At 43.0% G+C, this 27,762-nt stretch overlaps 1 protein-coding gene across 5 annotated transcripts in view; it reads left to right on the top strand.

Annotated features, from left to right (window-relative positions):
• Scaper (S-phase cyclin A associated protein in the ER) overlaps positions 1-27,762 on the top strand; it is a 379,070-nt gene that overhangs the window by 336,741 nt on the left and 14,567 nt on the right. For all 5 annotated transcript variants that reach the window (XM_052760973.1, XM_052760997.1, XM_052760990.1 and 2 more), the window contains 2 exons: positions 3,432-3,669; positions 10,010-10,159. In XM_052760973.1, coding sequence (XP_052616933.1) covers positions 3,432-3,669; positions 10,010-10,159 — 388 coding nt within the window. The remainder of the gene's footprint in view (positions 1-3,431; positions 3,670-10,009; positions 10,160-27,762) is intronic.

Genomic DNA, 27,762 nt, shown 5'->3' with positions numbered 1-27,762 from the left:
CAAAACTTCACATCTGATTTTTAATATCTTTCGTGTATTTTTAAAATATTTTTATTAATTTTTGAGAATTACATACAAGTATTTTATTTGTTTTTCACCCCTACTCCGACTCTCAACTCCTCCCTGATCCACCCCCACTTTCCTGCCCCTCCACAACTTCATGTCCTTTTTGTCCTTAAAAACGTAATATATTTTAAGGAGAACTTTATAATGCATGTATGATATACATAAAGCCTTTTACTATAAACATGTGGGATTAAAGAGATTATAACTAAGAGTTAAGACTCAACAGGAACCAGGAGCCTGTTGATGGGCTAATGATCTGTATTTTGGGCTAAATCAGAAGTAAACATTGAACCAGAGAGACGGCTCAGCAGGTGAAGGCATCTGCCTCCAAGCCTGACCACCTGAGCCCGGTCCTTGGGACCCACCTGGTAGAAGAGAAAACTGACTCCCACAAGTTGTCCTCTGATCTCTACATGTGTGTTATAGTACACATACACATGTACATACACAAATTGATTGATTGATTGATTGATTTTAAAAATTAAAGTAAATATTTTCCAATGTCCCTTCAGGTCTGCATTAATCCATGGAAGGCAAGAGCCACGCAAGCCCTCACAGCCTTTTTATACTCCATGAGTTCACTTTAAGGGAAATATACTTCTCCTCAAAGCAGTATCATGTGCATTTTTGAATTGTTTCCACATCTCAGTCCCTGAATGCTTGGCTGATTTTCCTGAGCCAACACATTTATTTTCTTAGGAGAATATTCCAAAGACTGCTGTTTTATTAGCTGTAAGGTCAGTCCTCGTCTCCAAACTTCAGGAGAAGCACTGCTGGCGACCTTCTCCTGAAGCCTTTTGTTTGACTTTTGTTTTGTTTTTGTTTGTTTGGCTGATTGGCTTTTTGCATTTATTCTTTGGGAAAAAAATTAAAAATTCATGTTGTCTAGTAATTGCTTAAAAAGGTTATGACAGAGTTCTTAGCAATGAAGCTGTATTCCTGAGTGTCTGTGTTAGAAAATGCTAATCTGTTGAAAACAGCAGGCCTAGTGAGGGGAGTCAGCATTCAGAGTCCCAGTAGTGACATCTTGTCACCAGCGAGTGTCACAGCCTCAGCTTCTGAAGCCAGTTAAGAAGTCCTTTTAGGACTGGGCATGGTGGCACACACCTTTAATCCCAGCACTCAGGAGACAGAGGCAGGTGGATCTCTGAGTTTGAGGCCAGCCTGGTCTACAGAGTGAGTTCCAGGACACCCAGGGCTGTTACACAGACAAACCCTGTCTCAAACAAACAAACAAACCAATTAGTTTTAGGGAGAACTGCTTTCTGATTTAGCCTGTTTGAATAGGCAGTCAGCTGATTCCAAACACGGGTCTCTTTTCGGAACCTATATAATAATAGCAGACAAATTAATCTCTTCTCAAGTGTGTAGTTAAGGTCTGACCCCTAATTCTTTCGACTTTAATGGCAGGAAGTAAGGATCAATTGATATTCACTAAAAAAAAAAGTTTGTAAAAAGTGTTCCAAATGTACCTATTTGGAAAAATAAAAGTCTTTTTCCAAACTTGAATCTTTATTAAGTAACATACTGCAAAAGATCTCATGATGACACACAATTGCATTGTATTTAACAATATTCAGTTAATAGCAAATTCTGACTAAAGAAAAGGCAGAGAGAAAATAAGGGATCACTTCCTGTTCTGTGTGGATGTTTTTGGTCCTTGGTAAGTAATAAGGCCTGTGTCATGCCCCTGCCTCTGCTCCTTAGGCAGCTCATGTGATCTGCTTTAGGTTGTAGTTGTTATGCAGTGCACACCATTCATGAGGATAGTACCAACCTTACCAACTGAGAAGACCCTGCTATGTACATGAGGTAACAGAATTCCGTGAGAAGAACACAAGGATTACAAGGATTTGTTGTGTTCTATGATTATGTTCTGAGCAATATCAGAAACAGAATATATCTGAGACATAAATGCTAACTAACGTTATCAGTAAAACTACTTCAGTGCCACTACCAAATTAAAATGAATAAAACAATCTCTTTAGATAAGGAACTAGAAACTCACCAGCCAGTCCTCTCAGTTCTTACTTAATTAGTGATATCTTCCGAATGTTTCAGGCAAGAAAATGAGATAAGCATAGATCTTTACCACCTCTCTCCCTCCTCCATTTCAGCTTGAAGGGATGACAAATGGTAGGCGAATACCTGTTACTGTTAAGAACTGAGAAGGATGTCATTGCATGGCTGTAGAGTAGCATGGGCACTTCTACTGAGGGCTGTACAGATGATATAGTATTAAAGAGAGACACTGAGCAGAGCCTGCAACTTCCCAGAGAACTAGCCAGGTCCCATGGAAAAAGCGACATCTGACCCACTTGGAACAGCACTGAGAAACATTACGGTTTGTCCCTGTCTATCACACCTCAAAACTTGCATCTTCTCAGACCCAGTAAAATAAAAAGTGAGAATTCTTTCAAGTATAGTGACAAAGGTGCCCATCTGCAGCCTGCTAGCTCTGAGTGTGCCAGTGCTCGACAGCTAGGGGAATCACCCTGTGCCAGAGTAAATAAGGAAGGGCTCCATCAAGTACTCCACAGTGAGGCAAGGAGTGCTGTTTCCTCAGAGTAGTCTGTTCCTAGCTGGAAGCTGGGGATGGGGACGTGAATGAATACTTAGCCACTGTATATACTTTGACTGCATGCTCTGGTCCCTACGTGCTTTGTATGCCTTAGTTCAGGAATAGATAGATTTAGCAAAACCTTGCTGTCTCACTGTTGATTTTAAAAATCCATTTACCACTGAATTGCCTTTTCTGTCTCATCAGTAAAGCTGCACGCCTCGGTTACTAAGCTGACTTCACAATGATCTATGTAGACCTAATCTGGTTGTTTGGGGGACTATGGCCTCCACAACTATTTTTTTATTCTGGAACAGTGCCTACAAAGCAGCTGAAGCATCTCCCTTCAGTGTGTGGACTTACTTACTGTAGGCTTTTAAGGGCCTTTGTTTTCCTGGTAGCTGCTTCCCCTGAGAAGATTCCCTATGTAGATCCAGAAAAGGAAACTACGGTGTTCTGGATCTCTGAGTCCATAAAGCTCTCACAGACACTGTGCAGTTTGTCCAGATGTAGGCACTAGAGATAGCGGGGGTATCCTAGGCTGCCAAGTGTGGGAAGGGCACCAACTGCATGGTGCTCAGTTACCACATAGGCAGCAGGCTGGTCTCCCAGGGGAAAGAAAGGGAAGCCCCGTGGTATACTTAGTGGGGAGGGCTACATTTGTTTCTAGAGGTTTCTTGTTACATCATTACACAACTGAGATGGTTGGTTTTAATGGTCTGCTTGTTGTGTTCCATTTAACCTATAAAAATGCTAACATCCTTTGACTAGATTTTTCTCAAAGAGTTGTGTGTCTCTTTGTCAGGTCTCACAGCATATTTGACAATAATCACCAGGATCCCACAGGACTGACAGCTGCTCTTCAGGCTACAGACTTGGCTGGAGTTCTCCACATGCTCTACTGTATCCTCTTCCATGGCACCATCTCAGACCCCAGCACTACCAGTCCCAAGGAGAGTTACACCCAGAACACTATCCAAGTAGCCATTCAGAGTCTACGTTTCTTCAACAGTTTCGCAGTTCTTGATTTGTCTGCTTTTCAGGTACAAAACCTTGGTTCAGGTTGGTGTTAACCAACAAAAAAGTTAGAGTGTGTGTGTGTGTGTCCTTGCATGTGCATGTGGAGGCTAGAGGTGGATGCTGAGTGTTCTCCTCTATTGATTGCCATCTTTTTTTTTTTTTTTTAAGAAAGAGTCTCACTATGTAGTCCTGGCTGGGACTCCTACATAGACCAATTGGCCTTGAATTTACAGAGCTCTACCTGCCTCTGCCTCCAGAGTACTGGGATTAAAGGTGTGTGCCACCATGCCTAGCTGTATCTTCTTTTGAGACAGTCTCTCGGTGAACCTGGAGCTCACCATTTATGGTAGACTTGCTGGCCAGCAAGCCCCCAGGGTCTGCCTGTCTCCCTACACTCCCAGCACTAGGGTTGTAGACACTCATTGGCATGCCCGGCTTTTTACAGGGGTGCCGGAAATCTGAGCTTAGGTCCCCATACCTGCACAGCAAGTGCTTTACCCACTGAGTCATCTCCCCGGTCCCCCAAAGTTAATCTTTTTAAAAAACATGTTTTAAGGTTTATTTCTTTTCATTTATGTTTTCCCTGCATGTGTGTCTATGCACCAGCAGAAGCCGGAAGAGAGCATCAGATGCCTCCCAACCCCACCCTGGAACTGGAGTTTTAGGCAGTTGCTAGCCTCCGTGTAGGTACTAGGAATTGAACCTGGGTCCTCTAGAAGAGCAACTCGTGTTCCCAACTGCTGAGTCATCTCTCCAGTCTCCAAAAAGTTAATCTTTTAATGTACATATAACGGGAGGTTCTTCTGGCATTTGAGATCCCAGATTACAATAAATAAAATAAGCTACTGATTTCTAGTACCATGTTAAATGTTCCACATGTGCTTTTTCATTTATTCTTATAGATATTATGCAAAACGTTATTGTACCGTTTTACAGATGGAGAAGCTGGTCAATAAATAGTTTGCCCAAGGTTCTATTTAGCTGAAACAAGACTAGTTACCCATGACTCTCCACTCCTTAAATCTAACCTATGCCACGCTGCCACTTAGAAATCTTCTGTCTTGAATTCTTTAGATAAAGGTATTCTCATCCCATCAACTTTTAAATATTAAGGAAAATAATGGTTTCTTATAGAAATAGAACCAGAATTGATTATTTTGATTGCTATAACCCTCTATGGATGATTTAACTGATTTGTGTCCAAAGTAAAGGTCATTTATACATAACTGTACAAACCGCTATAAATTGCTTTTATAGCTAAAGAAAGAAAAATGGCTTTTTGCTATAATACCACACTGTCAGCTTAAAAACAGACTTTTTTCAAGTCGGAAATTTAATTTTCAAAAACACTGAACCTGTGGAACAGAGCAAGCCCCAAGGAATAGACTTTCCCTATTCGTTTATTAACTGTCAAGTGATTTCATTAAAAAAGGAACAAACTTGGCAGATGATGAACCCATAATTTAGATGAATTACTTGCTGAGAGGGAAAAGGGCTATAGAGATGCAGTGTATGAAGACAATGGGCTGTGCTATTCTGAGCTGGAAGAAACACTTCTGTTTTGTAACTGATGACATGCCTTCAGTTCATTAATGTCCTTCTAGGGTTCTGTTCAGAAAGGGAGTTAGTGAGTTGTATCGTTGGAGCTTGTACTTTGTAGAGTTACTTTATCTATCACAAGGCCAAAGTCCCTCCTGTAGGATTAATGTGTTTCTGCTTCCAGAGCAGTTGAAGTGGCCTTTGCTGTTAACTGCAGTCTTCAGGGTTGTGGTAGCTTATGGCACACCTAAATGAGAGAGATCTGCTCCAGACAATGTCAGTAACTCCTGCTTCTAGTTGCATGCGACAATTTTATCAGAGGACCTCAGAATATGGAGTCCAGTAGTATTCCCATCAGTTAGGTTCAAATAAAATGATTTCCTTGATACCATGGATTATGAAAAAGTACATGCCTAATCCAGTTATTTTTATGCATTTAAAAGCAAACACTTGAACTTAGTGGAGTAAACAATAGCAATGTGATCAGTTTTATTAGGATCTCAGACTCTATGAGTGCAGAATTCATAGCGGGCCCTTCCTAGCTCACGAGGATGGCTTGGCTCTACTCATTGATGACAGGACTTCCACCAAAAGAATCACAATGCTGAAGGAGGAAAAGGAGGGAGGGTAAGTGTGTCTCATGGAGCTAGGAACTGAAATTATCTAGAGGCTCTTTTGCTCATGGTTGATGCCTGGGATACCTCAAAGACTGTGCCTGAGGACTAGCTGGCTGATAGTCCTATATACAGCTTATATACTTATATACAGCCTATCTATGTGATATAGGCTTCTCCAAAGATTATGTCAGAGTCCTGAGGGGAAAGTCCTAAGAGGAAGCTTCTGGAAAGCAAGTGTTCAAAAATAAAACCAGACAGCCACATGGCTTTTCATGACCTAGTTTCAGAAGTCATAAAGCTATATACAATGCACACTCCACTTAATACTTGGAAACTGAGGCAAGAGGACTACTACAAATTTGAGGCCACCTTGTACTACATTGTTAGGCTCTGTCTCAAAAATAATGTTAAGGGGACTGGAAGATGCTCAGCAGTTAAGATCACTGACTATTCCTGCAGAGGACTTGGGCTCAGTTCTCGGCACCCAAATGAAGCCCGAAACCACCTGTAAGTTCAGTTCCATGGGATCACATGGTCTCTTCTGCAGGCACCAAGCATGTGTGTGATACACATATATGCATGCATTGCAAGCATTCATGCATACACATTAATTAATATATATTTTAAAGTAATAACAATTTTTTTTAAAAAGCTCAATTTTTTTAAAGATTTATTTATTTATTTATTTATTATGTATACAGTGTTCTGTCTGCACGTATCCCTGCAGGCCAGAAGAGGGCACCAGATCTCATGATAGATGGTTGTGAGCCACCATGTGGTTGCTGGGAATTGAACTCAGGACCTTTGGAAGAGCAGCCAGTGCTCTTAACCTCTGAGCCATCTCTCCAGCCCGTAATAACAATTTTTACAGCCTGACATAGTCTGTTCTTATAGGAAGAGAGGAAGGAATGGAGAGAGGGAGGGAGGGAGGGAGGGAGGGAGGGAGGGAGGGAAGAAGGAAGGAAGGAAGGAAGGAAGGAAGGAAGGAAGGAAGGAAGGAAGGAAGGAAGGAAAGAAGGAAGGAAGGAAGGAAGGAAGAGGAGGAAGCAAAAAGACAGGAATTCAAGACCTCAGCTACATAATGAACTAGAGGCCATCCCAGGCTACATGATACCCTGTCTCAAAAAACAACAGCAACAACAACAAAAATCTCTCTGTATAAAATATGTGTGCATACATATATATATATATATATATATACATATATACATATGCAAAGTATGTACTACAGGTTGAATCACTTATAAACCTCCCAGATTGAAAGAGAGACATAGGTAAGAGGATGGTGAAATATTTGAGGGTATTTATGAACTCCACCACAGTTTATCAAGCTAGATGACACATCATCTGTCCCCACAGTACCATCGATGATCAAGTATGCAATGCTCAGATAAATAAAGAAGTGTTTGCGCTGTATAGAAGTAAGTGAGTTTGGGAAGAAAATACTATTTTCATGATGTGATCAGAAAAACTCATATTCTATCTCAGACAAACAACTCCATGTCAAAGCAAAGATTTCATGAAAAATAGGGAAAGAAATTTCCAATAAAGTGAAGGAAAGTGTACATCTCAACATTGTTCTGACTTGAGGAAACTCGAGGATGACCCTAAAAGGCTAGAAGGGACTAAAAAGAAACCTGAAATGTGGCAGGTGGCCTAAGCTACTGCAGAAGAGTGAGACAAGATGATGTGAGGGGGATGTTGATGCCTCCTCCCACCTCCAGCTATCACAGGAATTCAGAGGGCCAAAGACTCTTGTGCTCACCAGGCCCCTGGGCCCCGAGTCAGACTGACCCACTAAGCAGTCCCACCACCATAAACTGTATGGCCTTGGACAAGCCATCTGAGCGTTTAAGATTCAGTACCCTCTTCTAAAGCAAATCAGAAACATCTCCCTCACAAAACAGAACACTAAACAAGATTACACAATAGTGTTGTGCTAGCCAGCAGGTGCTAGGCCCTGACAAATGAACTGACACCCTCTGGGTTCTGAGTCTGGGCCTTCCCTGGGCAACCCACTTGCTGGGCATTTCTGTGGATGCTGTTGCTGAGTTCCTTACTGTGTGACTTAGGAAGATAAAGCATCTACTCAGCCTCCTGGGAGATGTGGGATCAGAAAGGGCTGAATGCAGCATTCATGCTCCTCCACCTTTCTTCAGAGCCATGCATCTGTGTGCTTTCTGTGTGTGAAAACATATCTATCGTATGATAACAACAAAAGGGTTATCCATTAGAACATTTTCATCATATACCAATAAGGCTGTTAAAATATCCCCTCCCAGCAAAGAATGGGAATCCACTCTGAAATCATGCTGGCACAGATGGCCTAGAGGTCAGTGATATTGTATATTGCATTTGCAGTGACAGTTTTTAACAATTGAAGGTGGTCTCGAGAAACAAATCAATGTACTGACTTGGCAATTAATTCTGGCTAGAAAGGAAATATAGTTTCCTTGAAAAATTGGTTTGATTTTTATATTCAAACATACATGCCCCTTGACCTGCTCTTATCAGGGAAGGTTAAACAGAGGGCACTAGGTCACAGCATGCTGGACGCGACTAATTAAATAAGGGCTGAACTGAGAAGGTGTCAGGACTTGATTTAAAGGAGCAAAGCCCTCCTGAAGTGTCTTTGGGGCTTGAAAAATATTTGGGGTTTTTCTTGGGGCAGTAGAACCGTGACAGAAGATACTCTTAAAGTCGGCAATCCTCATGGCACAGCAGTGTCCACCTTAAGGCTGTGTTTCACCCAGTTTAGACAGTGGGTTTGCTGACATTTCTAAGCTACAGCCATCGGACCTGATTTCAAACCCAGCAAGACTCAAATAAAGAGACGAGTTTAAACAGTGCCTTTCCCACAGGCCGACCGCCGTGCTTCACCCCAGTGTGGGCTGCAAGTGTACTCCGTGGCTTCGCCTGCTCCCCTTTGCCCTCCTGTCGCTCTGTCTGCTTGACATGTTTATTAAATAGAAGCTTCAGGCTGCACAGGCAGACTCAGACTCTCCTCCCGCCCGAGTCGCCCTCCGCGGACAGCCCAGACCCTGTCTGGAGAAGAGATCCCAGAAGCCTCCTAGCTGAAGGGCTCCTTAGTTTTGGGGGAAGATACTTTGTTTTGGTTTGGTTTTCACATTCTTTTGGTAGCTGTTGTTTTAGAGCACCATTTATTTGAATGATAATTAATTCGTATTTAGATTTCTTTTCTGTTGGAACATAAGTCAATAACTAGAAGTGGGTATTTATCTCTGAGTACAAAGGTGGGAACATAGCCCAGTGGTAGAGTGTCTTCTCAGCATGTGCGAGGCCCTGGGTATGCTCCCATATGGTATGCTCCCCAGAGCCCACAAAACCACTGAATGTCTTCGCTATGTATTAGAAAACACTTTCCTTTATAAATAAAGAGTTAGAAATTAGCTTACATGGTGCATTCACAGATAATTTTTACATTTCTACATGTTTTCTACAATAAGAATTCTTGTCTAATGAGAAAATGTAAGTTATTAAGCATGGAATAAATAACTGCTTTAGGTAGACAGTGTCTTGATCCTATATTCTGTCCTTCAGGTTAAATATTCCATTTATTTTGATCATTTATTAGATTAGGAACTCCTGAACTGACTGCTAACCATAGTACTGTAGAAATATGTCAGGTTCATATTTTTCTAGATTTTTTTGTCTTGTATTGCTTTATTTGGGCATTTTTTTATCTTACTGGTCTTTTGCTTGTATATTTTGGTTTCCTTTGGGGAGAGCACTGTATGTGTTTCTTGTTTGGTTTTGGTTTTGTTTTTTAAAGAGAGAAAGGGTGTGGAGGTGGATGGGAAAATTCTGGGAGAGTTTGGAAAGGAAAAGAGAATATAGTGTATGAAAAAATTTTCTAATAAAAAAAATATAGAAACTTTAAAAAATAAAATTAAAAAAAAGTAAAGCTCCAGGTTCAAGCAAACTTCCTTACAAACATTTGACACCTAGGTTATTTGAAAGTTAAGGATGTCTATAACTTGTACTATTAGTCCCTTTCTCTACTTTTCTAGGAACAGGAACTCTGGTGTTAAATACATGCTATTTAGAAATGTTTAAAACAAAACAAGAAAGAGATGTCCCGTTCCTCTAGCCGCATAACAGAGAGTGTGCAGAGCCTTGTCTTGTGTATGATGTGCAGCCCTGGCTCTCCCTGGGCTGGGAGTTCTAACTGTTCCTTGTCTGTCAGTCTGTTGTAGGGGCAGAGGGCTTGTCCCTGGCATTCCGTCACATGGCTAGCTCCCTGCTGGGCCACTGCAGCCAAGTCTCCTGTGAAAGCCTCCTTCATGAGGTCATCGTCTGTGTGGGCTACTTCACTGTCAACCACCCAGATAACCAGGTAAGAGCCTCTGGGAGGTACCTTAGATTACTCCCAGCGCTGAGGGTGTGAGGTACTGGAGTGAGAAAAGGCAGGCGAGCCTGCTGGAAGCCATCTGTCCTGTGTGAAGGCCCTTAACCAGGCCCCCAGGATATGTTGATGGCATTATCTCTCCAGAGATATGTGATCTGCACCAGATAGCACAAGGGCCTCCTCTTAGAGCTATAAAGGTAAAGTCTTTTATGCAGAAGCATCCATTCCCTCCTATACAGTCAGCTTCCACTCCCACACTGTGTGAACTCTGATGCCCTCACTGTGATAAGGAAGCATCTGCATCTCTTGGCTCAGGTCACTTAGCAAAACATATAAAGCTGTCCTTGGCCTTCCTCTGCCTGGGTGTTCAGAGGCTTCCAGATGGTTTGGGGCAGAACCTGAGAGCACAAGGTTCTCTGGCTTCTCCTGCTTGAGTGATGGGCATAGTTTTGCTCCTGACTACTTTATTTGGTTTCTGAGTAAAGGTTCTTTCTTCTATGAATGCATTCTCCTGCTTTATGATGGTGGAATGTTTGTTACGAACTAGAAGATAAGGCGCCTTCTTCTTCTTTCCACTTTATTTTTTAAATAAATTATGGCATAACTAACATATCAAACTATTTCTTTTTTTAATAAATGTGATTTTTTTTAAATAATTTACTTAACTTTATTTTTATGTGCCTCTGGAACTTGAGTTATGACAGTCATGATCTGCCATGTGGTTGCTAGGAATTGAATAAGGGTCCTCTGAGGAGCAGCCAGTACTCTTAACCACTGAGCCATCTCTCCAGCCCCTCAAACTATTTCTTTTTTTTAAAACAATTTATTTATTTTTATTTTATGTGCATTGGTGTTGTCTGCACATGTGTCTGTGTGAGGCTCTCAGATCTTGGAGTTACAGATAGTTGTGAGCTGCCATATGGGTGCTGGGAATTGAACCCGGGGCCTCTGGAAGAGCAGTCAGTGCCCTTAACCGCTGAGCCATCTCTCCAGCCCCCCTCAAACTATTTCTTAACCACCTCATTTATATAGTTTTAGCTAGGCAGAAACTTGATCATATAGATTATAGCTGAGAAAAAAATCCAAACAGCCCACTAGCCTTTACTCTAAGCTTGCTGGTTTTTATTTTAAGTAAATCTCAAATAAATGTGCTTATTAGATTTATCAGCACACTAGAGGAAGGCAAGAAAAGAGATGGGTGTGCTGTCAGAGCCACATACAAGGCAAGAAATTGCACACTGAGAGCTGCCACTTCATGTCCAGTAGGGAGGAGAGGATAGAGAGAACAATGTTGTTAGTTGTTTTTGCTCTTTTGGGGGGCCCACCACCCAGCTCCCAGATAAATCACACACAGAGGCTTATTCTTAATTCGGAATGCCCGGCCTTAACTTGTCTTGTTTCTTGCCAGCTTTTCTTAACTTTAATTAACCCATCTACCTTTTGCCTCTGGGCTTTTTCCTTTTCTTACTTCTGTATATCTTACTTTCAGTCTTACTCCATGGCTGACTGGGTGCCTGGGTGGCTGGCCCCTAGCATCCTCCTCCTTCTCTTGCTCCTCCTTCCTTTCCTCCCATATTTCTCCTTCTGTTTATTCTCTCTGCCTGCTAGCCTTGCCTATCCTTTTTCCTGCCTTGCTATTGGTCTTTCAGCTCTTTATTGTACCATCAGAAGTTTTAGACAGGCGCAGTAACGAAGTTTTACAGGGTTTAAACCAATGCAACATAAAAGAATGAAACATATCTTTGTATCATTAAAGCAAATGTTTCATCATAAACAAATGTAACACATCTTAAACTAACAACTGAACAACAGAAGGCCACAATCACAGCCTTGTAGGTTCACAGGAATATTTGACACTTAGTAAGCATGGGGACAAAGTAGACCTTCAGTGCATTCTCTGTAAGAGTATAAGAAATGGACAGTCTATTTTAGAGAAACATCCTTGTGTTTAAAATGTAGAAGATCTAGATGTCTACAGGAATAATATTATATACAAAATAAAAAAATCTCCCTTGCCCAGACCCTGCTGCCAGGAGGCAGTTGTTTGTCATCTCCCGATGTAGAAATATCCAGGAAGCTCCTTCCCTTGCAGTCAGGTTTTTGTCCTTTTTAAGGATCTGGCCCAGTAGGTTGACAAAACTCTTAAAAACTACTCAGGAAAAGATAGGTGAGGGGATTGTCCTGTGTGGATTTCTTTCCTTTGTGTATATCAGTCTACTAAATGATTTTTATCTCACTTTAAAGTTTCTTCTAATACTTACGACCATAAAGCAGTCCTTATTTGTTATGATAAAGACATGGAAAATATAAAGAATAAAATGGAATCCCTGCTGTTTCTGATCCCAGCATCTAAGATGCCACCAGCAGGTTTCATTGCATGTGTGCGCATGTCCTGCTTTGTGTACTTCCTATTACACCAGAATATCATTTTTAATGGCTTTACCTTGTGTGGACTCATAGTTTACCTAACAATTTCCTGTTTTATATGTAAGTGGTCTGTGCTAGACATCATGACTTTGTGAAGAGCCGAACAGTTTGTGAATGTGCTGTTTGGCTGTGTGCAACTCCACATCAAAAAGTTCCATTCTTAGCCGGGCGGTGGTGGCGCACGCCTTTAATCCCAGCACTCGGGAGGCAGAGGCAGGTGGATCTCTGTGAGTTCGAGGCCAGCCTGGACTACCAAGTGAGTTCCAGGAAAGGCGCAAAGCTACACAGAGAAACCCTGTCTCGAAAAACCAAAAAAAAGTTCCATTCTTTCAGTGCATTTCATGCTGCTGCGCTTTGAAACTCTTTGTACAAACCAACTCTATTGTGATAAGTTTATGGGATTCAGAGTTCTGTGGGGTTTCTGAGTTTTTCTACTGATGCTAGGTCACACGGTAGTGCTCTCCGTTTAGATAAGCACACACTTTGGTATCCCTGGTCTCACCAGAGTGAACAAAGACAAGCAGAGGAACATATATTTGGAGAGATAAGGGGAAAGGCAGCTGAAGTGGGGAGAGAGAGTGGTAAGGGAGGTGTGGAAGAGGCTTAGGAGGGGGAGGAAGTGGAGGAGCAGGAGACTGCAGCAGGAGCCATTGCCCCATCAGCCTTAGCTGGAAGAAGAGAAGGATGCAGTAAGATTTGGAGGTCACTGTTGAGAGATGAGCTCACTCAGAGGATGAAATTAGAAAGGTAAAAAAAGCCAGGCCTTGTGCTTCTGTACCTTGCCTCCCACAGGGGCAAAGGTACTAAACTGATCATCTACTTCTGCTCTGGAGGAGAATCAGTGAGGTCAGGTCTGCCTGAGACAGTTGCTGAACTGCAGCAGTTTATGAGGAGAAAACAATGTGTTAAAATACTAAAGAAAGGAAAAGTGATAGGAAATATGGGAGTTATAAACAGTAAAGACTGCAGCGATGCAGTTTGTAAGCATCACCTTGTCCTGGAGAGCCTGTGCTGTCTGTCCCCCCTTCAGCACCGCCGTGCAGTCAGGAGCACGAAGTGAAAGCCTGCCTCAGGTGGGGAGGTAGAGGATGGGTTCTAAAGGCCAGGTAAGCCTCCTGAAACAAAGAAAAGCACTAGGAGACTTAAAGTCAAGTGTGGCTGGGCGTGATGGCACCCACCTTTAATCCCAGCACTCAGGAGGCAGAGGCCAGCCTGGTCTCCAGAGCGAGTGCCAGGACAGGCTCCAAAACTACACAGAGAGACCCTGTCTCAACAAAGAAAAAAAGAACAGAAAGCCGGGTGTGTGACAGGCCCATGCACTGGTGGTCACTGATGGGTATCTTGGACAGCAATGTGAGATGGCAGCATGCTACAAACTGCCATTCTGCCCTCCAAATGCCAACATGGGGCGTCTGGCCTGTGTGTGTGTCTCACTCTGGGAAACCCATGAAGATTCTAGGAGGTGTAAATAAACCCAAACGGGTTTCACAAGTGGAGGGCTTGGGTTTTAGCTCAGCTCTGCTTCTACCTATGTGATCTCAGATGGCTCTTCTCCCTTTAGATTTATGAATCTGTGACTGTTGAAAAGTAGGGTAGTTCTGGAGAGCAGTGACATTTACACAGTGTGTCTGTGTGTCTGTGTGCGTTTGTAATGCCACTGAATTGTAGGGCTAAAATGTTTCAACTGCTCAGTTATGTGTTATGTATATTTCACATGGTAAACAAAAAAGAAAAAGGAGAGGATGAGAAAGATTGTAGTTAGATGCTCTTGCCTAAAAATGCCTTGAGCCTGTGACATTAAAAGTCTGAGACTAAAACCATAGACAGCCCAGCATTCTGATGTCAGGAGGACTCAACACCCTTCTGTGGGTTTTAGATCCTCCTTACTCTGCTCCAGATCCTGTCAGCACCAGCTCTCCAGGACAAGGTGATGCTTACAAACTGCATTGCTGCAGTCTTTACTGTTTATAACAGTAAAAACCCACTTGGTGGCAGCGTGGCATCTAAAGGGCAGTAGATCCCGGCTTCCCCGGTATGGACTGAAGAGCATGAGAGCCATTGGCAGACACAGCAGACTTGTCATGGGTAACTTATTAGGCTCTGCTCCACCATGCCATCACCGCCACAGTTGTTTTATCTGCTGTGTCCCTAGCCCAAGTGGGGATCTATGCCATGCTCTGTGGGTTAGGCCACATATAGAGGACAGCATAAGGCAGACAGCCACAAGTCACTGAGATGACAACGACTTGCATCCAGTGAAGTTGGGAAGTTTTCTACAGCTAAAAAGGTGTGTATTTGCTTTCCTTTAAAATGGAGCTTTTTAAATTCCCTTTCTGTCTACCACACACCCAGCAATTTGCTAAGTGAACATTTGCTCAGGAGATGTGGTAAGAACAGCTGTAAGCTCTTACCCCAGTGTCCATTTCTGTGGAGCTTTTATCCTAAAAGGTCATCTGGGTAGCCTCACCTCAGAGGCAGTGGCCCAGTGGTACCCCTTCCCACCTACCCCAGGTCTCAGGAAAACAATTCACCTGGCACAGGCTTCTCTAAATCAGGGGGATTGTGTGGGAGAAATGATTCTCAGTTCAGGTAGGTTTCATGTTAATCTGCAGAGCATGTTTTTCAAGAGAGGATCCTTCATTTCCTGGAGAAACAACATGTTTCTCTACAAGGGACAGAGGGGGTCCTGAATCTTGCTGCAGCTTAGTCTGTTTGATTAGGTAACTGCTTTGCATAAAGGATTGGTGTTTTTTTATTTGCCACCACTTAGTCAATTAACTAGAAGGGCTGAGCCCCATGATACCACAGATCAGGAGAGCAAGCCAGATAATAAAAGTAATGCCCTATCCCTGATTGAACCATCATCTGTTTCCTATAGGTTTGCAGTGTCTAATTAAAACAGTGTTTTAATCAAAAGCTTCCCTGTATTTTACAGCATTTTCATGACTTTCTAAATTCTTTCCCATTTAATTATTATAATGAACATAATTAATATGTGCTGTCAGCTCTTCACTTTATTTACATTGTATTGAATAATTAAATTTGGTCTGATAATTAAATTAACTCAAATGAAAGATTGTGTGACTGCGTGAATATTACTGTCCTGGGAATAAGCACCTTTGCATATTCATTTTGATTAGTGACTGCCTTTCTCATTTGGAAAGGCCTGATAGATTCCAGGTATCCCAGCTACAGTCTTATGGTAATTGAAAGGAAAGATCACTTTGGCCCACCTGCCTGCCCAGCCTCTCTACAGTACCAGGAAGATAGATCAGATCCTTTACATTCTCAACTCAGGGTCCCTTTTTGTCCAAAAAATTGTTTTCTGACCCTGATGAGTATATAGGTATAGAAATCCAATATCTACTGATAATAAGTCATAAGGAAATTTATTTTAAAACAATCCTTGGTATACATATAAGTTTACCATTTACTAAAAACTAGAGCAAATATACATAATAATTAGATAGATGTGCTTATTTATTTTTACATAAGTAATTAAATATTGGCTGAATATTTGATACTGCAGATCATAGAGCATCTTCAGCAGTTTTCAGAGTTAATTGATATTTATAATCATCAATATTAAGACCATCACTTATATACACATATAGTGCCAAAGGCAAATGTACATTAGCAGGAGGGGTGGCCTTCCACGAGGAAGAGCACACAAACGTTGCTCAGTGCTGCAAGGTCAACCCTGGAAATGTACATATGGGTAACGGTACTCACCAGGTAGTGTTTAGGACTATACATGCATGTGCAAATACATACATGCAGTAACAGTTAGTGAAAAAAGAGGCCACGAATTTAAAGGAAAGCAGAAAGGGGTATATGGAAGGGTTTGGAGGGAGGTCAGAGAAGAGGGAAATATAATTAAATATAATCTCAAAAATAAAATAAAAATTTTTTAAAGTATGTTTAGGGCCTTTGAAATTATTGGAAATTCTGTCCTAACCTAAAGACAAATTCATTTCATAGTTTTTTGGTTTTTTTTTTTAATGAAACTCAAGTCAGCAACTCCAATGGCAATTTTTAAAATCAAACATTATAACACAATACAATTCAAAGATATACTAATTAGATACTTACATGACAGTAGGAAAGTATTAGAAGTCTTTGTTTTTTGTAAGTAAACCATTATGTTTCTGTAAGAACAGGAAACTTTGGCTGTACTGTAAAAACACTTTATTTCATATTCAGTGTAATAGACTTGAATCTGAGCCAAGGTGTTTCAGGTACGTTTGTTGACATTGGGTGGTATAGCATGTGTAGGAAAATGTGCATGTCTTGTGTGTTCAGAATCAAGGGGTTAGTAAAGGTGCATGATACATGGACAAGTGCTGCCAGAATTACCTTGGAATAATCATGTTTGATTCACATTAATTTTTGATCACTGCATGTTGAAAACCTTTCAAGGTTGCCACAGGTTTCACAGTCACCTCAGTAGTTTGTGTGACCTTTTTAAGAAGGTCACGACCCATGGGTCGATAAGCTGGGGTATGGGTCATGTATGCAGTCATCTGCCCTTCACTGTGCTGGAGGCACCGGATGCTTTTAGGTAGATGAGAGCAGGCAGGAACCCAGGCGGTGGGGCTCCACCTGCAATCATGCCGTGTGTGTTTTCCAGATCATTTGATGGCTTAATTTTTTGTTTGTTCCTGTTTTTGTTTTCGTTTGGTTTGGTTGGTTGGTTTGGTTGGTTGGTTGGTTGGTTGGTTGGTTGGTTGGTTGGTTAGTTTGGTTTGGTTTGGCTTTTGGTTTTTTCAAGACAGGATTTCTCTGTGTAGCCTTTACTGTCCTAGAACTCACTCTGTAGCCCAGACTGGCCTCTAACTCAGAGAGATCCACCTGCCTCTGCCTCCTGAGTGCTGGGATTAAAGATGTGTGCCACCACCGCCCGGCTTGTTTGTTTGTTTTGAGACAGGACCTCACTATGCGTCTCTGGTTTTCCTGGGTGTAGATTAGATCGGGCTGACCTCCAACTCACGGAGATCCTCTTACCTTTATCTCTTTAGGCTGGTATTAAATGTGTGCACCCCCGTGCCTTGGGATTTATTTTAATGATAATTTCTGAAAGGCATCTGTTGCATTCATGTCAGGCATTCCCCTGCACACATAAGTGATGTCTGTGTCTTAGTCCACCTGCAGTTAGGAAAACTCGGTTATGGTGTGTTGCCTGCCAGGTGCTTTGTCTTAGTCCACCTGCAGTTAGGAAAACTCGGTTATGGTGTGTTGCCTGTCAGGTGCTTTGTCACCGAGCTCCAGCCTCAGCCTTTCCTTGTGGTGGTGTGTTTGTTTTGTCTTTCAGTTCATGTGTGTGTGTGTGTAAATCAGAGAACTGTCTGTGGAAGTCAGTTTTCTACTTCCACCATTCACGTTCTGGGACACAGGCTGGCAGCAAACACTTTTCCTAGCTGAGCCGTCTCACCGCCCTCGTGGAACTTTGTTTCATTTCCTTTGTATTTTATTGGTTTGCAGTGCTGGGGCTTGAGATGAGAGCCTCACACGTGGTCGGCAAGTGCTCTTCTGATGAGCTACATCCGTGACTTCAGCTGTATTCTGAGACTAGCAGTTAAGGCAGAGAAGAGTACTGGCCTAGCAGTTTCCGGAACCACTGTCCAACCTTTAGAAGCTCAGAGCTGGCCCAAGTCCTCCTCAAACATCCTTATCTTACTCTTTGTCTTCCTCAAAGGCAGATGATCCACCCTGAGTCACACCCACTTGGTACACTGCACTGGCCTCATCTGGTCCATGGAGCAGCGCTTCGTTGGGCTTCCTGTTCACCCAGTGCCAGCACCTCATTCTTCACCTGTCACATAAGCATTCCCCTTTGCACGTGCTCTTCCTTGTGACAGCTCCAGTTCCGTTCATAAGATGGAACTGTATCATGTCTAAAGAAGGGCTCAAGAATGTCAGTAATACAGCCATTGTGGAGCCAGGTTATTCTCAATATTATAGCACCAGAGAACAACATGGTACTTGAGGGACTTGAGGTAGATCATTAAAAGTAGTATTTGCCTAAACATTTAAGTCAGTGGTGTGCCTGTGTTAGAATGAAGACGTTTGCCAGCCACCAATTCTGGCAATTGATAGTAAAAGTTACCCCTTTCACAGGATCCAAACAAAAAGACCTTTCACTTGCCCCCTCACTTGTGACTTTTCCTACACAATTTTAGTGCACTGCCATATGTCACTAAGTATGTTTTTTCCACTCCACAAACCACCCGAGAGGTCCTAAGAAATTCCTCGTTGACAGTGGCTGCCTTGCCAAGGAACAAAGCAAAGCAGACAGCAGGCAGTGTGGGAGTCTACATGCAGCCTCAAGCCTGCGTCCTTAGGGCAAGAACTTAAGACGGTCACACTTCACTGTGCAAGGACCATCGCTGGGATTGCTGCCTGATATATGACATAGCAGGAAAAGAGACTCTAGATAGGCTCTGGATGACTCTGCAACTGAAATTTTGAACTTAACTTGATCATACAAAAAGCTAAATGCCATGGTGATCTGAGCATAGGCTCGAAGGTCAGCTTTGACACCTTAGCACTGTGACCCTGCACAAGCTACTAAGCCTCTGTTTTCTTACTTCAGTGGTGTAGTTCGGCCACGAGGGTGACATAAGATTAATGACTTTCATGTCTATTTTAATACTGGGCCCTGCTTCAGAGCATGCAAAGATGGACAAAGGATTGCCCAGCCCCGATCCCTTGCCCAGTGTGCAGACATAAATGTCGTTCAGTAGTGTTCACAGACCTCAGGTGTCTTTTGAAAAAGTCTGTTGGGGTGTCATATGTGCACAAAATATGAGAGTTTGAGACTCTTGTCAGTTTAACTCAGGAATGATGATAATCATATTTTCTGAATCTATGTCTTTTGTCATAGAGGAACTTTTGGTTTTTCGAGACAGGGTTTCTCTGTGTAGCTTTGCGCCTTTCCTGGATCTCGCTCTGTAGTCCAGGCTGGCCTCGAACTCACAGCGATCCGCCTGTCTCTGCCTCCCGAGTGCTGGGATTAAAGGCGTGTGCCACCACCGCCCGGCTAGGAACTTTTTTAAATAAAATGCCCAGAGATAGACTGTAAAAGTCTAGTCTTTACTTGAGGTCTCCTGAAATAAGGAAACTATATTACCATTGTCAGCCCCAGAAAGATCCATAATGGCTGCACTAGTATCCTTCTATACATATGTGGCCTCAGGCAAGTCACTGCCCATCTGTGGCCTTCAGTTTCCTGTCTATAAAAAGAATTAAGGAGGCCAGCATGGTAGCTCTGCAGGTAAAGAGCCCCTGCTTCTTCCAGCTCTAACAGATGAATTTACACCTCTAAGATGAGCTAGGAAGCTGTGGCCAGACCAGCATTAAGATAAATTGAATCATTTTCATTCTTTTCAGTGTGTGTGTGTGTACATACATATACACACATGAATGTGTGGATGCCTGAAAAGACCAGAAAAGGGCATAGGGTATCTTAAAGCTGGAGTCACAGGTGGCTGTGAGCTACCTGACATGTGTCCTCTGCCAAAGCAGCCAGTGCTCTTAACCACCGAGCCCTCTCTCCAGCCCTGTTCATTTCTACGGATAGTAATCACAGATACTCCAGTTAACACTGGCTTTCCGGCTGTTCCTCAAGCACACCTCACCCATCTCTCTACTCAGACTTTCACCCTTGCTGCTTTCTGCGGAGAGTCTTCCCCTCAGAAATCAGCGTGATTTCAGGTGCTCACTCCCAACAGTTTGGTTCATCCTTGTCCTGTTACCATAGCACCTGCCAGTGTTCTAAGCTGTGGACCAGTCATGTAGTCGCTGTTTTCAGTTCCCATGATTCATTTTTCTTCACTCATTTATTACCCCTGATATTCATTTGTTTTATCTGTTTGATTTTGTCTTTTTACCCTGCTAAAATGTTAAGTACTTTAAGAATAAATTCCTCAGTAGTGGTACATATGACAGTGCCAGGCACATAAGATAACTATGTCTTGGAAGAATATTGGATGGTGAGATGGTAAAAGTCTCTCTGTGTGTCATCTTACAGAAAACGTCAAAATGGTGCAAGTTTTTAAAGACCCATCACTTCTGCTTACTGACCAAATCTCCTAAGCTTTTAGTTAAAACTCACTTTAGCCATTTCTTCATCATCATAATTTATCTTCCTAAAAAATGTCATAGCTTCAATTACGGGCTTTGAGATCTAAAGGAAACAACTTCGTTCATGGTGTGGCGAGTCTTATATTTGAGAAAGCACAGTGTGAGGGGAGCTTTAAAGGCCAGTGGTTCCATCTCAGACCCTCCTCCCACAGAGAGTTTTCGACCTATGACAGACTATGACAGAGACAAGGGCCCTAATTCATGAGGTTATTGTAAAAAATGAAGTATCACCTTGTTAGTCAGCTCACAGTTTGGTTGACTTATGCTGTGGGGTAGATGTCTTTGAGGTGGATCTTTTCTCCCTCGATTGGTGGCAGTATCACAACAAATCTACTCTGACTCCTTGAAAGTTGGTGGAAAAGGAAACTCTCTGACAGATACATAAGCATCAAGGGACTTAGGCAGCACTACCTCTGTGCCCTTGTTGGTTGACAGCCCACAAGACCTCAGGCTTGGTCTGGCTGTGTTCTTTCCTACCAATTTTCTCAGCAGACGTTACACATCCTTGGCATCTTTCATTGCCTGGGTCTCCACTACATCTTCAGCTCCACTCTTAAAGCTTCATGTACCATTCTCTCAAGGGCAGCCCCTGGGACTCTGGCCTTACTACAAATTTCTTGGTCTCCCAGACTTTCCTTTGAAATCTTTTTTTTTAAATAAGTCTTTTTTAAAAGATTTATTTATTTATGTTTATGAGTGCTCTATCTGCATGTACTTTGTGCCAGAAGAGGGCATCAGAACCCATTATAGCTGGCTGTGAGCCACCATGTGGTTGTTGGGAATTGAACTCAGGACCTCTGGAAGGGCAGCCAGTGCTCTTAACTGCTGAGCCATCTCTCCAGCTCCTTTTTTTTTTTGAAATCTTGGTGGCAGCCTTCCTGACCCCACAACTCCAGTTTACCTTCAAAACCAGCATCACTTGGGCAATGATAAGGTCTCCACTGGGTCAAACAGTAATGACCCCTCCCTTAGCCTTAGACTGAGTCTACAGTGGACTCAGATCCCTGGGATGGGGTGGGGGCTGGATGTGGATGGATATGTCTGGAGACATCCTTGGATGTGCATACTTACAGAGCTCTCTCCTCGGAGCAAAGGCTTTCAGATGAGTTTACCCTTCTGTATTTTTGGCCTTGGAAAGGGTAGAGTCCTCCTTATTCCTGAAGTATCTTCAAGACATCTTTACTCTGCCCTAGTGCCAAGATTTAGTCTATTTTTAATTATGTGAATTTCTTTAATAACCCATGCCTTCCTTGTTAGCAACTTCAAATGTGTTCCTTTTCTAGCTGGTCCACAAGCTTTTCAGAACTTTCCCCAATTTCTTTTGCTCCCAGTTCTCACTATAAACTTGGCTAAAAGCAGGCAATGGACGCACACCACAGCCTGAATGCTGGGCTGCCTGTACCGGTTAGTTAGTCCATCACTTTAAACTCCTCATCCCACAGTCTTGGGGCTTGGGTAAAATGGAGGTCAGTCTTTACCAGAATGTAACACACATGGCTTCTAGTCCAGCTCCCAGTAGAGTACTTGATGCTCATCTGAAACCTCAAAAACACAGTCTGAAATCTCCACATTCCTGTCAACATTTTCAGCTCTTACCAGAATTGTCCATTAAGCTCTGCTTACAGCATTCTATGGCTTCTGTAGCCTATGTCTCCAATTTCCTCCACAAACTAGTCCAAAAGTTCATGAATCATTGGTCAGATCATCAGCAACAACCCTTCCTCTTGATCCTGATACCCTGATTTTCTATTGTTGGCAAGACTTTTTATCAGTATGACAAATACCTCGAGAGCAGCTTCAGAGAGGACAAGTTCATGATGTGCGGCATAGTGGGCAATTAGGAGAAGCAGACATGCTTACTTTATGGCAGCCAAGAAGCAGATTGTTCCTCTCCTGGTAGGCTTGTTCTTATTCCCATTTTGCTCCATCGTCTGGGCCAGCCTCTGGGACAGCGCTGCTCCCGTCCAGGGCATGCCTTCCCAACCTGAGTTAGGCATCTGTGGGAACACCCTCACAGACACACACAAATGCTTTATGAATATTCTTAGCAGCTCTCAATCTAATCAGGTTGACAAAGTAAACTGTCACAGCCTTATAGTCTGCTGCTGCCTGTGCCGCCTCATAGTACGCAATGTGCTAGAATCCGCATTCGGTCCCCACTCTAAGGGATTAATAGTCTGCTCTTGAAGCTTGATGAAAGGAACTTGGGCTTTGAAACCAGGCAGACTGAATATATTACCATTTGTTCCATTCTATAGCTCTGAGATCCTAGGCAAGCCACTTACCTTCCCAGTGCCTATGTCCTCACCTGCGATATGTAGATCGTATTAATAGCATGCCATGTGATTGTTATACACAGTGAACTGAATCAGTTACTCAGTGATTAGCACATTCCCGGCCTGACCTGTGGTTTGTTGAAGCTGTTGTTGTTTCCCTCCACATTCCTTGCTCCTAAGGAGAAAAGCCCCTGCGTCCACTCAAGTCAGCTCTGACACTTACTACCATCTTAAGTAGGTTATCTCTGCTGTCAGGATATGTTCGTTCTCCCATCTGCTGAGAAGATGGAGAAAGCTCTGGGTCTCCTGCCTCCAAGGTTCCTCCTTGAACCCAAAGCACAGGGTTGTCTTCCCATAGCTGGGCCTCTGGGCTGTTATTTCACACATTGCTTTGACCCAGCCACCATGGAGTCCTGGGACAGTCAGTCTGGCATGGCTGATTGAGCTGGACCTGCCTGACAGCTAGTCAGCATATGCTTGTCTGGAAGATAGTGAAGGTAGGTACAGAAGCAGGAGGGAAGAAGACCTCACGCCCAAATACATCTCTTCTGTGTAGCCAACTGAAAAGCACTGAGATTACTGTGAGGTGCATTGAGATTGTGTTAGGAAGAGAAACTAGAAAAATGGCTCACATGAATCAATGTGAACATTTAATGGGCCTTAATTGGAACCTTATCCTACTATTCTTAGAGCAGAGAGATGAAAGCAGAAGAAATCTGAGAGACCATTTATTTTACTTGAGAAAGCAGTAAACTGAAACTACAAAAAGATTTGACTACTATTATATTTTTATGATTAAATAAAATTGTCATAGACTAGTGCTGGTGAGCCCATAAATGCTCCATGGAATGCACCCATAGTCTCTGGCAGCTGTTAGGTTATAGCCAGAAAACCTATCAGTCTGTACTCTGCATTTGTTAACTCTGCAGTTCTCACCACACAGCAGCAGCTTATGGGATGGAATGCTTACCCAGGTCTGCTGGCAAGGACCACTGGAGAATTTGTGTTTGAAGGTGTTACTAAATTCTGGCTTCCGCTTATCTCTCCTCCTCATTCCCTACATCCTGCCATTTGTAATGGGCAGAATCGATCTCTCCTCCCCCCCCCTCTCTCTCTCTCTCTGTGTGTGTGTGTGTGTGTGTGTGTGTGTATGTGTATGTTCTTTATTTTTCTTAGAGAGGCTGGATTTTAAATATCAGACTCTAGGCCCTGAGGTTTGAATTGGCATATTTCATGTAATAACTTCTTCCATTTCTTTATAAGAAAAAATATATATTCTAAATTCACCCTCATTTACCATATTTACATGTAATATCTGTAGGTGTGAGCATCATAGGGCATGTCCATGTGTGCATGCTCATAACACAGGACAGGATGTTGTCTGGGAACTTGGAGGCCTTCAGAGATCATGTAGCCAACTCCCCTTGTGGCCAGAGAGGAAAGGACTTGGTTCCTGCCTTTCAGCTTGTTCTCCTGATACCCTATCCAGAGCTTTCGGCAAACAGCCTTCCTTCATACTACTCCATCCCGGTGGCAAATGGGATATGGATACATAAGCACATAGAAAATCCAAATTAGTCCCTCAAAGTGATCATGATTATGACAAGTCTGCATAATCTCCAAGGCTAGTGCTCTCTAAAGCAGGCTTCCTTCTCAGATGTGAACTGAAATGGAGACAGGGTTTAGGTATAATCTCTGACGAATCATAGAACCTGTGACTCTTAGTGTTGACCAAGTGTATGAGCTGGTCTAGCATAAGCTTCTGCTGCAGGATGTGTTTGGAAGGAATTTAGAATGTGCTTCTTTTAAACTACAGCTCTTTTCCTCGAAGAAGATTTGAGAAATATTCAAAAAAAGGCTCTATCAGGCAACAGAAGGCTAGAGGGTGATTTATTCTTGGGGAAATGCCAATATTGTGAATTTTGTGGCCCTTTAGACATTCATCAGTCATTCCTTCTCTTATTTGTCAGCTTTTACTAAATGCCCACCCTGTTTTAAGCCATGTCCTGAGAGACGCACAAATGCCTACAGTCCACAAGCCAGGCTCAGTGCCGTTAGTGCTGAGCCTGTGTTTCCTTCAGCAGACTTTGCAAGATGCCTGCAATGCACCGGGCACTGTTCTAGACACCCAGGATAGTGAGAGACAAGATAGAACACGTCCTTGCCTTCATGTTGCTAATGTTCTGAAGAGTGAGGTTCAAACAGAACGGCAAACAACTGGCATCTGTGATAGCAGTATTTCACAACTGGAGCAATGCTTGTGCAGATACAAAATGTGAAGTAGAAGTTCCCGGGTCAGCGAGGGGAGCATACATAGAGAGCATAAGCAAGGGTACTGCGGTATGAAATAGCCTGCCAGGTGCAAGGAACTGCAGGCTCTTCACTATGACTGAAGCTTAGCCTGTGAGTGAGGACAAGAGCTAAGCCTGAGATGAGGCAGAGCCTAGGTCATGAGCGACATGTGGTGACCACGAATTTGGAGATTGTCTTCTGGGAGATGAGGAGCTGTGGTGATATATTGTGTACCCAAATAAAATTTGCCTGAAGATCAGAGAACAGAATAAGCCACTAAATTAAATATAGAAGCCAGTCAGTGATGGCACTTGGGACACAGTGATCCATTTGGATCTCTGCGAGTTCAAAGCCACTCTGGACTACATGAGATTGACTCCGTCTAGGAGAGAAACAGAGCCAGGCAGTGGTGGCACACACCTTTAATCACAGTACTTGGGAAGCACACATGCCTTTAATGGCTGGGTGGAGAAAGGTATATAAGGCATGAGGAGACAGGAACTAAAGACTTTTTGACTGAGGAAGCCCTTTCAGCTAGAGGCCATTTGGCTGAGAGGACCCCTTTCCACTGAGAACTCAGAGACATTCAAACAGAGAATTTGTGGAATTGGTGAGGTGAGACGTGACAGTGGCTTGTTCCTTTGTCTATCTGATCTTTCAACATTTCTGGCTCCAGATTTTTTATTAAAAGACCATTTAAGATTTGTGTTGCAAGGAGCCTCTGGTGCTATTAGCATGTGGCTGGCCTGGTGAGACATGGCTCATAGTCCATCCAGTATTTGGAGAATGGAGAGGTTGTTGTCAGACCTCCACACTGAATGCCCAGCACCCAGGACCTGGTACCAATAGTCCCGAGTCACTGTTCTTCCCTGCAGAAGCAGAGTGAGGGACCCTGCCCAGGGGTGCTCTCCCATTCCTCTGCTAGTGATGCCAGCAAAGAACTGACTTCCCTCAGGAAGCTAGTTCAGGGCCTTCTCAGTTCGCCCCTCCCTGTATGAGGAGACCCCTGTCTCTGGGCTCCACCTGGTTTCCACTATATAGGTCAGGCCAAGTCCACAACAACTGTAGGTTTTGTTTCTCTTGACCCTGGCTTTCTCTCTTTATTTTTTCCTTCTCTCTTCCTCCTTCCTGGATTTTCTACTGCTGCTACATAGCACTGAATCCAGGAGCAGCACTCAAAAGGCCACTGCTCAAAGACTACTACCACCTATGCAGCCTACAAGAATTCTGCAGTCAACCCCAGTCTAGAAATACCTATGGGAGAGCCATGTTTGGAAAAAGAGGAAACTGTTGCAGGACTAAACAAAGGAACATTTGGGTTTCTTTGCTACCACTCTGATTTGATAAGATTTGATCTGTGGACAGAATCTTCTCATTTTTCTGCTGGGATGTTCAAAGCCACCGCTCCCACCCTCCCCACACAGCACTGGATTAAAGAAATGAGGGGGTGTGTTTGGGGTGTGCCATTTTCTTTAAAAAAACAAAATGGAGAAGTTGCTGGCCTCAGGGACAGTCCTGTCCTGTTGCTCCTGTCATGAGCCTTGGTTCCAAGTATGACAGCTGGCAAGGGCACTAACTGATGAACCTGCCCACCTCAGCTGCTGCCTGTCCTCCAGCAGTGCACAGACCCAGGTCTGCAGACAGGAATGCAACAGCTACTTTGTTTCTACTCTGCTGGAATAATATTCTTTGTTCCAGTGATTTACAGCCTCTCTTAGCTGTCTGTTTTAATGAATTTAGATGTCTAGACACCTATTTTTACCCCTGTGTTGAGGACATCTTGTCTCTGACAAGAAAAGGAAAAAAACAAATTGGGAATTCTTAGGCACAAGGAATTTGCACTGGTGAGCTTTAACTATTTGCATTCATTCCTCTATACTCCATTTACCCCACCACACTGACAGACAGAATTGCTCTGCTCTTCAGTCTGACACAACAACTGTCCATGCATAGTGAAGGAAGCTGCTCCCTTACACACACACACACACACACACACACACACACATCTGACTCCCTAAACCACTGTGCCAAGATGCCAAAGAGCTCCATCATCTGCTCCTACAGATCCAAAGACAGTATTAACTGAGGGCCTTTAAGGCCTTATGGTGAGCAGCCCATGGACTCTGATGTGATAGATATGAGCTCCTGAAATAACTTAGAAACCAAAACTAATTTATAGCTTGGTTTTAAAAGCCAAACTCATTCATTCTTTTCCCAAATAGTTGAGGGGAAAGCTATCATTTACCAGGCACTATGCGAGGCATAGTGACAAGTAGTAATGACAAAGAGTAGCACTTTCCCTCAGCACAGTCTGGGGACTTTTACCAACTAGGGTTCACTTCAGTCTATTTTAGCCTTTCTCACTCTCTCGCTCTATTTTTTCCTTCATTTTATCTTTATGTGTGTGGGTATTTTGCTTGCATGTATGTCTGTGCACCATGTGCATGCAGTGCC

The sequence above is a fragment of the Peromyscus californicus genome, unplaced genomic scaffold, assembly GCF_007827085.1.
Source record: "Peromyscus californicus insignis strain IS unplaced genomic scaffold, ASM782708v3 Scaffold_11__1_contigs__length_118956290, whole genome shotgun sequence".
NCBI lineage: Eukaryota > Metazoa > Chordata > Mammalia > Rodentia > Cricetidae > Peromyscus > Peromyscus californicus.
Note: the sequence above shows the minus strand (reverse complement) of the source record. Positions and strands in the feature narration are given on the sequence as shown.